The sequence below is a fragment of the Pelodiscus sinensis genome, chromosome 20, assembly GCF_052426305.1.
Source record: "Pelodiscus sinensis isolate ZL-2025 chromosome 20, ASM5242630v1, whole genome shotgun sequence".
In the NCBI taxonomy this organism is placed as follows: Eukaryota; Metazoa; Chordata; order Testudines; family Trionychidae; genus Pelodiscus; species Pelodiscus sinensis.
Genome location: NC_143071.1, coordinates 10,574,676 through 10,587,574, shown reverse-complemented (window position 1 = coordinate 10,587,574; position 12,899 = coordinate 10,574,676). Strand labels below are relative to the sequence as shown.

At 38.2% G+C, this 12,899-nt stretch overlaps 2 protein-coding genes across 19 annotated transcripts in view; one reads left to right on the top strand and one right to left on the bottom strand.

Annotated features, from left to right (window-relative positions):
* Nucleotides 1–12,899, bottom strand: part of LOC102457124 (sterile alpha motif domain-containing protein 9-like) — a 225,967-nt gene that overhangs the window by 159,426 nt on the left and 53,642 nt on the right. The window lies entirely within an intron of this gene.
* The window catches only part of ZNF207 (zinc finger protein 207), a 34,374-nt gene that overhangs the window by 11,919 nt on the left and 9,556 nt on the right, over nucleotides 1–12,899 (top strand). For 7 of the 18 annotated variants that reach the window (XR_016347527.1, XR_016347525.1, XR_016347523.1 and 4 more), the window contains exons 8-12: nucleotides 4,134–4,294; nucleotides 5,221–5,313; nucleotides 6,539–6,781; nucleotides 7,962–8,124; nucleotides 8,361–8,843. Coding sequence is in view for 10 of the 18 variants with exons in the window: in XM_089771814.1 (XP_089627940.1) it covers nucleotides 4,134–4,294; nucleotides 5,221–5,313; nucleotides 6,539–6,781; nucleotides 7,962–8,124; nucleotides 8,361–8,521 (821 nt within the window). In the remaining 8 variants the exon portion in view is untranslated. Of the gene's footprint in view, nucleotides 1–4,133; nucleotides 4,295–5,220; nucleotides 5,314–6,538; nucleotides 6,782–7,961; nucleotides 8,125–8,360; nucleotides 9,212–12,899 lie in introns of those variants that run through there. The other 11 variants (XM_089771820.1, XM_089771817.1, XM_089771815.1 and 8 more) reach the window with 4 other exon arrangements.

Here is a 12,899-nt window from a genome sequence, read left to right as displayed (position 1 = left end):
ACAAGTCCACTCAGTCGTGGTCCTTCTTTTGACAAATGCTTAGGCAAACAAGTTTGTTTATATTGACAGGTGATATTGCTGCTGGCTTCTCATTTACAATGTCACCAGAAAGTGAGAACAGGCAATTCATTCATTCAGTGTTGCATGGTATTTACGTGTTAGATATGCTAAACATTTGTGTGCCCCTTCAGGATGTAAAATCCCATTTAATTGGCTAACTGATTAAACAAATCATGTCAAACCAATCTGATAGCTTTCTTTTATAGGATACCAAGTCTTGTGGATAAGGGCGAAGTGGTGGATGTGGTATACTTGAACTTTAGCTAAGCATTTGATACAGTATTGCATAACTTTTTTATCAGTAAACTAGGGAAATACAACCTAGATGGGGCTACTATAAGATGGCTGCATAACTGGCTGGATAGCTGATCTCTGAGAATAGTTATTAATTGTTTAGTCATGCAGGAAGGGCAGAACAAGTGTGGTTCTGCAGGGGTTAGTTTTGGGACCGGTTCTGTGCAATAACTTCATCAACGTTTTAGATATTGGCATAGAGAGTACATTAAGTTTGCAGATGATACTAAGCTAAGAAGGGTTGCAACTGCTTTGGAGAATAGGGTCATAATTCAAAATGATCTGGACAAACTGGAGAAATGGTCTGAGGTAAATAGGATTAAGTTTAATAAGGACAAATGCAAAGTACTCCACTTACAAAGGGAAAATCAGTTTCACACACACAGAATGGGAAGTGACTGTTTAAGAAGGAGTGCTGTAGAAAGATCTAGGGGTCATAATGGACTACAGACTAAATGAATCAACTGTGATGCTGTTGCAAAAAAAAAAAAGCAAACATGATTCTGGGATATATTAACAGGAGTGTTGTGAGCAAGACATGAGAAGTAATTCTTCACCTCTACTCTGATTAGAACTTAAGACCGTAAAACAGTCCTATTGTGTCAGAGGTAATGTCCATCTAGCCCAATATCCTGTCTTTCGACAATAGTCGACACTAGATGCCCCAGAGGAAATGAACAGAAAGGGTAATCATCAGCTGATCCCTCTCCTGTTACCCATTTCCAGCCTCTGACAGACAGAGGCTAGGGACACCATTCCTGTCCATCCTGACTAATAATTATTAATGGACCTATCCTCCATGAATTTATCTAGTTCTTTTTTTGAATCCTGTTAAAGTCCTGTTTTTCAGAACATCCTCTGGCAAAGAGTTCCACAGGTTGACTGTGTGCTACATGAAGAAATACTTCCTTTTGTTTGTTTTAAACCTGCTTCCTATTCATTTCATTTGATGATCCCCTTCTTCTCCTCAGGCCTCAGAGTATTGTGTCTAGTTCTGGGCACCACATTTCAAGAAAGATTTGGGCAAATTGGAGAGAGTCTAGAGAAGAGCAACAAAAATGATTAAAAGGCTAGAATACATGACATGTGAGGGAAGACTGAAATAATTGGGTTTGTTTAGTTTGGGAAAGAGAAGACTCCGAGGAGACATGATAGCATTCTCCAAGTATCTAAAAGGGTGTTACAAGGAGGAGGGAGAAATATTGTATTCCTGGACCTTTGATAGGATAAAAAACAATGGGTTTAAATTACAGCAAAGGGAGGTTTAGGTTGGACCTTTAGAAAAACTTCCTAACTGTCAGGATAGTTAAATACTGGAATAAATTGCCTACGGAGGTTGTGGAATCTCCATCATTGGAGATACTTAAAAGCAGGTTAGACATACGTCTCTCAGGGATGATTTAGATGGTGCTTGATTCTGCAGTGATGGCAGGGGACTGGACTTGATATCTTGAGGTCCCTCCCAGTTCTAGTATTCTATGATTCTTAAAGTGGGGGTGAGTGCAGGAGCAGAATAACCCTTCTTTTCCCCCAGTTGCAGGCAGGGGCTGCTCTGCCATCCCCAGTCCCAGCAGCTCCTGCCTGCAGGTAGGCCAAACCTGCTGCAGACTAAGGCTGTACTGGCCAGGATGCTGAAGCAGCCCCTGTCTTCAGTAGGTGCCCCTGCGGGGCTGGAGAAGCCCACTGCCTACTGTAAGTGCTCCAGCCCCCACTGGTTAGCTGGTTAAACCTTCACATCCCTGGTGCCCCTTCATGCTTCAGGCGCTATTCCAGTGGATATGCTTCCATGCTGCTGATGCTTGTTTTAATTGAATTCATGACTGAGCTCCTTTGGAAGGAGAATTGTATGTCTCCTGCTCTTATACCTGCATTCTGCCTTGTTTCGTGTTATAACAGTCTCGGATAATGACCCAGCACATGTTCATTTTAACAACATTTTCACAGCAGATTTGACAAAATGCAAAGAAGTGTGAGATTTCTAAAGTGTGAGATTTCTAAAAATAGCAATAGTACTTGACCCAAGATTTAAGAATCTTAAGCGCTGTCCAAAACCTGAGAAGTACGCGATGCGGGGTATGCTTTCATAAGTCTTAAAAAGAACAACACTCAAATGTGGAAACAACAGAACTCAGAGCCTCCAAAAAATAAGAACTTTTATTGGTCATATGTGACACAGGTGATGAAAATGAAGATGTCATTCCGCTTTGCTTTGGATCATTACCAAGCAAAACCCATCATCAGTATGGAAGCATGTCCTCTGGACTGCTGGTTGAAGCAGGAAGGGTCTTATGAATGTAAATATCTTGCAGAGCTAGCTACAGCAGTGCCATGTGAATGCCTGTTCCCACTTTGAGGTGACATTGTGAACAAGAAGGGGGCAGCATTTATCTCCTGCAAATGTAAACAAATTGGCTGTATAAGAAATACTGTTGCATGGACTTACAGGCTATAAAGTTGTACACTGTTTTATCTTTGAATGCAGTTAATTTTTGTACATAATTCTATATTTGTAAATTCAACTTGCATGGTAAAGAGGTTGCATTACAGTTAGGGATATTAAATTTTGATTAATCAGCTAATCGAATAGTTGATGGAATTTCCATCGACTACTCAATTAGTCAATAAAGCGGGTGCTCACCATCCCGCTGCGCTTCTCCCTTTAATATGTACAAGAGCTGCCCATGGCTTCTATACATTTCAAAGGGAAAGACCCAGCAGGTTCCTGCTGCCTCTCCCCCTTTGAAATGCAGAAGAGCTTCTCCTGGCTTTTGTACATTTCAGAGACACACAGCTGTTCCTCTCTGTGCCTCTTTGTTTGAAATGTACAAGAGTCACAGGCAGCTCTTGTACATTTCAGAGGGCAAGGAGCAGCAGTTGAACTGGCACCAGCAAGACTGTTTTAATCACAGTTTGTACCATTTTCCCACTGTCCCCTCTGCCCCCCACAGATGTGGTGCTGGGGGGAACCAGCTCACCCTCCCCCTTGCTGCCTCTCTCTGTTAGAGGTTTCAAGGGGGGAAGCAACTAAATCAAGTTCCCTTGGGTAGTCAACTAGTCGCTGACATCCCTAATTACAGTGCAACTAATTGTAATAAAAATAAATGTAAACTGAGCACAGTACACTTTGTATTCTGAATTGTATTCGTATATTTGAAAATGTCAAACATCCACAAATATTTCAAATTGTATTTTATTATTTAACAGTGCAATTATTCGCTTGATATCCCTACTTGATATCAACTTTGTCTGCAATATTGTTTCTCCAAAGGAGCCTGTAGAGCAGTCAGTCATAACTTAATCTGAGTTAGCGTGTTGCTACAGCCTCAAAGTCCAGTAATGACAATTTGTCCAGGCTTCATAGCTGCCTTATCACGGAGTTGGCAGCTTAGGGAATAAGGTTCACTTAGTGTATCTTAAACAGGTTCTCAGAGTTCCACATGGAATTAAATGGAAAGAACTTGTACAACTGTGTGTATGGGGTGGGTATCTAAGCACCCATCCATACTTTCTCTGTTTCTCAAAATTCAATCTAATTGTAAGAGGATGACACACAACTTCAGTCATGCTCATAAATGTGATAAAAATGTATGCATGTATAGTAAAAATTAATTCATGACTAAACACTCTACAAGCTGATAAAATGTAAATTGACATTACAGGCATATGTGTGTCAAGACTATACTATTAATGTTTTTAAAACATTCTGGAATAGTATACTCAGGAGGAATGTTTCTATTAATCTGTGCTTGAATTTTTATTAAAATGTCCTGTTTTCATAGGTATGCCACCGCCTGTTGGTCCTCGTCCTGGTATGCCTCCCATGACACAAGCCCAGCCTGTGACAGCACCAGGCATTCTTAATAGACCACCAGCTCCTGCTGTAGCAGCACCCACCCCACAGCCTCCAGTTACAAAACCACTTTTCCCCAGTGCAGGACAGGTAATGTGACCTCTGGAGACCTAACTACCAAATCTTGTACTTTATAATGGACTATAAAATTAATCATCATGACTTGTGACTGTTAGTACTTTTCGTTGAAGATATTACAAAAGTAATTGGTAAAGCTTCTCACTTCGGTTCTTTATTATAATGAAGTTTAATACTAGGCTGCTGATTTTTTTATTTATTTATTTTTTTAAGGATTTTTATTCACTTTTTATTTCCCTTGTCTCCAGTGTCCTATAGCAACTAGGGAACCAGGTATAACTTTTATCAGCAGGTGGTGTGTGAAGCTTTCTGGCATTACTTCAGTTTGGGAGGGGAGTGATTGCCTGAACATATTTGTCTGTCAGCAGATGGAGATTTGACTTTTTAAATCTTCCACTCAAGTTCACAATGCAAAAGTCTTGCCATAGTTTGTTTTAATCAGGATTCTGACTTGTGGTCTTTTGATAGCAGGCTACCACTGTCTATTAGCAGATAAAAAATTAAGATTGCAAAGCTGCCTCACTCTTGTTTTTCTGTACTTTTTTTACTGTATTTGAACAAGGAAGCCTTATTGGTAACATAATATAGAAGCAAAAGAAGGCAGTGATGCTTAACTTTGAATCATATGCTGATTTGAAATTATTTATGTAAAAAGTGTTAGTTTAAAGCTGCTTAAATGAGGGGTTTTTTTTTGTTTTTGGAGGCTTGTGACCATTATTGTTTGATTCCCTTTGTTGTAAATAAATACTTCCTTAATTCTTTACTTGATATCAAGAATGTACAGAAACTTTCAAGTGTCCTTTTTACAGTTTGGACTTCTCCAGAGAAGATAATCATTTACAAAAATTCAGTCCCTTGGTTGAGAGATCCTTCCATTTGGATATTTTCCACCCATTTGTTTGGAGACTGTTCACTGTTTCCTTTCTTTTATGCTACAGATGGGGACACCTGTCACAAGTTCAAGTACAGCTTCATCCAATTCAGAAAATCTGTCAGCATCTTCTAAAGCTCTGTTTCCTAGCACAGCACAAGTACGCAGGAAGTTGCAGTTTTAAAAAATTGCTTTGCAACTTAACCCTTTGGACCGTTATGTAAATCTGAAATTGTCTGCCTAAACATCTTCAGATAATTGCTGTTATATTCCTGATTATGTTTAGCTGGTAAAACCACAAAATCCTTATAATTATGCATTACATCTTGTAGGAATACACACTTTAAAGTGTTCAATTCCTCTTTGAAGAATGGGAGAAAATGAGAAATACTACATCCTGGTTCTGAAGGGTTAAAAAAGCATGAAAGTAGCTAAATGCATTTTAGTGGGCAGTGGTTAGCTTGATGCATGGTGAAACTTTTTTAGTTCATGCTGTTTAATCTGATGCATCACAATATAGGGAAACTAATTGCATTATGTTTTAAAATTGAAACATTTGGCTTTGATAGAAGGTTAAATGGAAGATTGAAAATGTATGCTGGCTACTGCCAAAGCATTCTCTCAAGTGAAACTCATTTTTGTAATTTTTACTTTTAAAGCAAAATTTTCTTGTCTCTAATGTAAACATAGATAGTATTGACTCCAGCCTCTTGTCTTTCACAGTGGACCTCACATTTGCTTTCACTTAGTTCTTCAGTCATAAATGAGGCTAAAATTTCAGGAAGAGCTGTAGACAGGTATTTGAGACCTTTTGCAGGCTATTGCAGTGTTTTTTTGTTATGGAGAGACTGCTTCAAAATTCATTTTAATTTTTAAAGGCTGATGTGTCAGAGCTCTTATATTGAAAGGTTTAGTTAAAGCCAAGATTTTCAAAACATTTAATTTCATTACTGAATGCTAACACTTGGCGTTGTATTCACTAATGATTACTAAAATACACTAATTTGTAATAACAGAATAGAAGATTACTTCAGCATAGCTTGTCTTTACTAAAGCAGAGAGATCCATGAAAGATTTATATATCAAATTGAATATTTTGAGTGAAACGATACAAGAAATTTAGCAGAATGTATATGCAGTTTTTATTTTGTATCTTTTGTGTTAGCTGTGGCTTTTGATCTGCAACATTTAGACTTAGTGTGTGTACTAGGTTTTATTTTGTCTTTGTTTTCAGTTGCTTTGGTATTATGTGATGAGGCTGAATGTTACTTTGGACCAGCTTATTTTAACTGTGTATATTATTGGAACATTTCAGATGTCAAACAGGTAAATGAATCTTATTTTGAAAACTAAGTATGTCTACTGATTAATTTTGTATTTCACAGGCTCAGGCAGCTGTTCCAGGACCAGTGGGTACTGATTTCAAACCTTTGAATAATACACCTGCAACAACCACAGAGCCCCCCAAACCTACATTCCCTGCTTATACACAGTCTACAGCTTCAACCACTAGCACAACAAACAGTACTGCAGCTAAACCGGCTACATCTATAACAAGTAAGCCTGCTACCCTTACAACAACCAGTGCAACCAGTAAGTTGATCCATCCAGATGAGGATATATCACTGGTAAGTTAAAACAGTTTTTCTTAAGTTGATAAATGCAACTCATGCTTCCTCTGAAATTGTCATGTGGCTAACTTTTCTCTATCCCAGGATGACTTCAATGGCGGCAGGAGTGTTAAAATACATTTAATTCATCAGTATTTCATGTTAGGGGGCATATCTTCAGGTTCAAGGCAGCAAATAGTGTACTACAGAGTTACTGCTACATTACCTGTTGCATTGACTCTAAGACTAGAGCCTGCTAGTACACTAGACCTGTCTGCTCAGCTTAAGGTATGCAACTCTAGTTATGTATTTTACATAGCTGGAGTTGGCTTACTTGAAGCCAAGCTTGGCGGCATTCCCACAGTAGGAGGCCAGTGAGAGTCGGCTTCCCTTACTCTTTGCAAAAGGAAGAGAACCTGACACCAGTGGGGCGTCCTCTTCCTTTTAGGGTAGACAAGGCCTAAGAATCTGCCTGCCTCAGTGTGGCTTTGCCTTAATTGGCTCCAACATCTCAAGTCTGGTGTATATCTATTAGAACTGTACCAGATGCAAACACATAGCTAGCCAGCTTGGCACAGGTGAGACTGAGCAATTAAGTGCTGACAAATATGAAAAACAGTTACGTGGATGCTGTTCTTCAGTTTCAAAACTGAAAAATATCAAGACAAAGTGCATCCTTAGAGTTAAGGTTACGCTTAGTTTTGTTCTTTAGATTCACAATTCCTTTCAGATTTTTTTACATGCTAGAGGGTTGCACCCTCTGCTTGCTATGCTCGCCTACCCCCCTCTCTCTGGCTGCTTTGGCTTCACTGAGGAGCCTGATGACGTGATGTAATTCTGTTATCTGGCAGTAGAAACTGAGAGAGAGAGAGAGACTACCACCATTGAGGGGAAATTGACTCTTCTTTTTCAGCCCTGAGAGGGGTTGGCTCCTTATACGCAAAATATTAGCATTGACGGGATAGTTGAACTTGCATTATGTGGTAATTTGTCTAAGACATACTATTGGTAATATACTTGACAATTTTAGAATAAGAAATTAAAAGTTCTATTATTGAAGGTACCTTTAATGAATTCTATTTTATGAATTCTGTCTCATTTATCTGGACATTGTGCACCAATATGTAAATTAATATTTCAGCTCCCTTGCTTTTTCTCTGCTGTGTTTAAAGCAGTCTATGTATGGTGTTATTTTTAGGAAGAGAGAAGGGCACAGTTGCCCAAATATCAACGTAATCTCCCTCGACCAGGACAGGTATCCATGGGCAATCCATCAGTTGGATCACTTGGAGGTATGATGCCACCACAACCTGGAATTCCTCCACAGCAGCAGGGAATGAGACCTCCTATGCCTCCTCATGGTAATCATACTTTTTCCTATTGCACTTGATTTCACTGAATTTTTTTTCATTAAGGAGCAGCAGTTAATTTGAAATAAGCATGTTTTTACAAAAATAAACTTCAGTCTTTTTTTAACATTGAAAGGGTTGAAGACAAAAGTTCGATCTACTAAGATAGCTTTATTTTAAAATAACATTTTTAATAGAAAACTTGTACAGATATATTTACTTTCGTCTTTAAAATGTTTCATTTATAGGTCAGTATGGTGCTCATCACCAGGGCATGCCAGGATACCTTCCTGGGGCAATGCCTCCATATGGTCAGGGACCTCCAATGGTGCCCCCTTACCAAGGTGGACCTCCTCGACCTCCAATGGGAATGAGACCTCCTGTAATGTCGCAAGGTGGCCGCTACTGATGCTACTACACACAGTCTAATAGGTTTGGAGATTAAACCTTTTCTCATCTTGTGCTGTTAATATAGCCAAGCTTCCGTCAGTTAAGGCTTCATTGTGACTTTAAAAAAATATCTTCCCACATGCAAGGAACTATTGGACATTCTTATTTTACATGGGAAAAATTTATTTGGAATAATAAAACAGGAACTTTTCCTGATGTTGCAATTTATACTGTATGGCTTCTTTTTCATGTTTCATCTAGGTTTTTAGAAGTGAAGTATAGTAAATATGGTTCGTTAAATTGTGAAGGCGCTGGAATTACATGAACATACCATCTTAAAGGCAAGTTCTGTAACATTATGTTGCTATTTGTAAAGTGATGCCTTCACAGCACTTCAAGTGCTGTTGGACTTCACGTCCCCAACTTAGCTTGGTGAGGGCTGTAACTATTCCCAACTACGTGTACATTTAAAAATCTGGACATGTAACAATATTTAATGTATTTAGAGTTCCACCTGTTGCAGGGTTTAAGTAAACTGACCCACTAAGGTCATGTGACTTTTCTGTACTGTTATAAACTTCATTGTAATAAAACAAGACAAAAATTTATATGCCTTTTTATTCATGACCAGCTGTGGACAACTGCCTGCAAGGTTTGTACAAATGCATGCCATGGTAGTTATTGGTGTAATAAACGCATATTTACTGCTGCTGTTTTGATATACTCTGAATTCTTGTTTGAACTTGTCACTTCTTAGCTGCATGTTGTAATCTCCTAAGCAAGTAGACTTAGACCTGTACACTTATTAACTAACTTAAAAATATTTAAGAATGAGGTTACAGGCTACATCTTACCTATCATTGGTAAATTAAGTGGTTGCAGGTTTCTTGAATAGGCCTTTCTTCTTTTCTGAAATAAATCTTAGGTAATTTGTAACATTGGCACTTTCACATGTTAGCAAGATGTAAATGTGATCTCTGGCTGATATAAATCCTAGTGCCAGATGTATCGTGTTAGTTCTTTCTTCAGATCATTTTCTTAGGTGTGCGACTGCATCGATGCATGAACCTCAGGAGCCATTCAGAAGAAAACTTCTAGAAGCTTAGGTGCATGGCACACAGTGAGTGACTGTGTTGAAAATGACCTGCAAAAAGGAAAAATAGGCCTTTGCCTTGTTTTGCCTCTATGATGTGTAATAGAGCCCCCAAGTAAGGATTTTTGTTTTCTGCTTTTACCATAAATATTGAGAATTTCAAATCTGGTCTTACTTGAATGGTGGTAGTCATTGGAAACAAGATGACTCCTGTTGGTTGGGTTGGGAGTTTTCTCGGCCCTTGAAGTGCCAGGTGTGTCGAACCTTTGAGACTCTTCTCCCAATTGTCTTAATTACTTCGCTAACAAATCAGAATTTTGAGTCTGAATTAGTCCCCTACTATGTTACTCAGATTAATTTCCTTGTTACAACTTAAATCTTGCTTCTTTAGTTGACTAGTCTTCCAGTGTTGAGGTGCTAAATTTCTAATGACAAAATACAAACACGGGGTAATAAATTTTTGTGAGGAAAGGGTCCTTTTAATCATCAAGGAGCAAAAAATGGCAAATCTTACTTTTCCTTTGCAGATCAACTTTAAATAGAAGTTTTAGCTTCAGGTTATATCTTGTCATCTATGCCACTTCTGTTGTGGTGATATTCTTTCCTTGTTTTTCCATAGCATAGGCTGACATGCTTTACTTCCACTTCGGTCATCAGTATAGTAGGATTTCCTGTATTTTTAACTGTAACACTAAGCATGGTGGCTTAGTCTTATTTTTGGAAGAGGTTTTTTTAGAGCTGTAGTTTGTAGCAGAAATTTGACAGTGCTTTACTTTCATGCTCTGTCTTTTCAGTCTGGAAATCTTTAATTTAAAGATATCCAGAATATTGTGCTCTCTTCCAATCGAGTGTGTTGCCCCATGGAACTCATTATACAATGTTTCTGGTTCTTTAGCATCTTAATTTCTAATTATATGGCCTTTGTTTAACAATTCAAAAATTTACTGGGCAAGTGTCCAGAACCCTGTACTAATCTTAAGAAAGCAGTGACACTCTCCAGATATTGTAAAGAAGCATATTTCTAGACACCATTTTACCCACTGGACATGTGTCAGCTTACATGTAGGATAAATAAGCAGATTCATTCAGGAGTTTGCTTGAAAATATATTATGAATTGGCCTTGAATTTTCAGGTCTTTTTTTTCCCCCTATAGCCCTTTACACTTTGATTTCTTTATAGTCATAATTTAATATGTTCATTGTTGTACTCCAGATGGAAACTGGTTGTCTTCTGTATGGTCCTAGGGATCATTTTAAAAAGTCACTTTTTTTTATACCACTCCTAAAAATATTCATATTGATATCTTGATTTTGTGTTCTGCCTGTAAAACTGTGAAACTTCTATCTTTTTCTTAAACTCTTACAATGCTGAAAGCACTTCCTCCACAAACAAATCCCTTTTTCTCACCTGCTACATTTCTATAATCCATTTTTTTAACTTATTTTCTGTTCCACTCCCCTCCCCCGAAGGATGAGTAGTCAAAAAAATAGTACATGCACTACTCACTTAATCATGCTCTACAAATTTGTCATCATTTGTCCTTTAGACCAAAGTAATTTCAATTTATTTAATCGCTGTTTGGCTGGCTAGTGTTATTTTATAGCTCACAAATATTATTTAACTCTTTAGAGGTTAGAAACATTTAGATACATTTTATATTTTTAACAATATTGATAAAAACTCTTACACAGAAATATGCTTAGCAATGTTTATTAGGGTAGACACACATGCTAGTCTTCTGTAGGGATGTGAATAACTAATCAACTATCTGATAAGCAAATGCTTATCGGATAGTCGACACACTAGTCACTCCCCTCCTTGCTGCTTCTATCGGAAAGAAGCAGCAATGGCGGGAAAGTGGGTCAGGTGGGAGTGCTTCAAAGTGGCAGCACCACATGGAGCCTGAGGTCTGACACTTTGAAACACTGCGTGCAGCCCAGGCCCAGCTGGGGAGTCCCCTGCTGACTCCAGGCTCCATATGGTACTGCCGCTTTGAAACACAGAGCCAGTGGGGGACTGCTTGGGTCCCCTGCTGGCCCCATGCCTCCCCACAGCGCTTTCACCTTTGAAATGGAGGCGCCCTTATCGACTATTGAATTAGCTGATTAACCTAAATTTAACATCCCTAGTCTTCTGTACACTGTTAGATCTGTAATGCAGCTACCTTGAATTGCTGCCACTTCTATTTCAGTGGGAATATTCTTACAGAATTTGCTTAATGGCCCCCAGTTTCATATATGTCTAGAGAGTTGGAATTGCAGTAGCATTTCCTGAGAAAAAATAATCTTAACCATTTAACCTGCCTCCCTTTAAGTTTAGCATGCCAAATCTCATACTGAAAATGAGAATTTGTGAATCAATAAGTTTGGTGACTGATCAGCAAACCATGTAACCAAATGTTTGTGTAGACCAGCAAACCATGTAACCAAATGTTTGCGTAGATAGAAATAGCTTAGTGAACAGTTTGCAGATAAATGTTTGGAAACAGGTGAGGAACGTCCAAGTTTGTGCAGAAGATTTAACTTTTTTCATTAGATCTAAATCATTTTAAAAATACTCATGGTATTCCTGTAAGAGAGGCATTCTGTCCATTTTAGGGACAGAAAACAAGTGACTTGCCCAAGATCATACAGAAAGACATTTGAAAGAGCCAGATTGGTAAACTTACTTGAGTTGCTAAACCACCTTTCAGCACAGTATTCAAGTTAGATTTTACAAAGTTGACTAGTTCTGGTCTTTGATTTGTGAGTGAACTCTTTCCTTTGAATAATTTAATAAGATTTCCTGATGGCTAGATTTTTACTCTTTTTTACAAATCATTGCTCCTCTATTTCAGATTATAGATTCAAGATGCTGGTAATAGGTATGAGGATGGGATGTATATCTGATCATTAACATGGATAATTAACCCTTGCTCTGTGCATGCATAGGAGGACACAGTCAAGCTTCTAGAAAGTATTCAACTGCTTCTGTGGTTTGCAAGGTGCATGCACTCATTTTGAGTGTATGGCACTGCAGAGCAAATTACCTGTGTAGTGCACTCAAATCAGTGGTAATTAATTTTTTCTATGACTAATAAATGAAGTACAAAATACAACATATAATCTGAAATTACTTTGCAGGAAGCAGATAATTCGGAACACAAGACCAAAAAACTCAAGACTTTAGTTATCAACAGTGAAACGGGCAATAAAATGACTTCTGGTTACAGAAGCTGAAACTAATATAGGAGCCCACCAGCTGGTGTTGCAATTCCTAAAATGATTTAAATTTTTTTTGGTCTGGTACTAAATGTCTTAATAA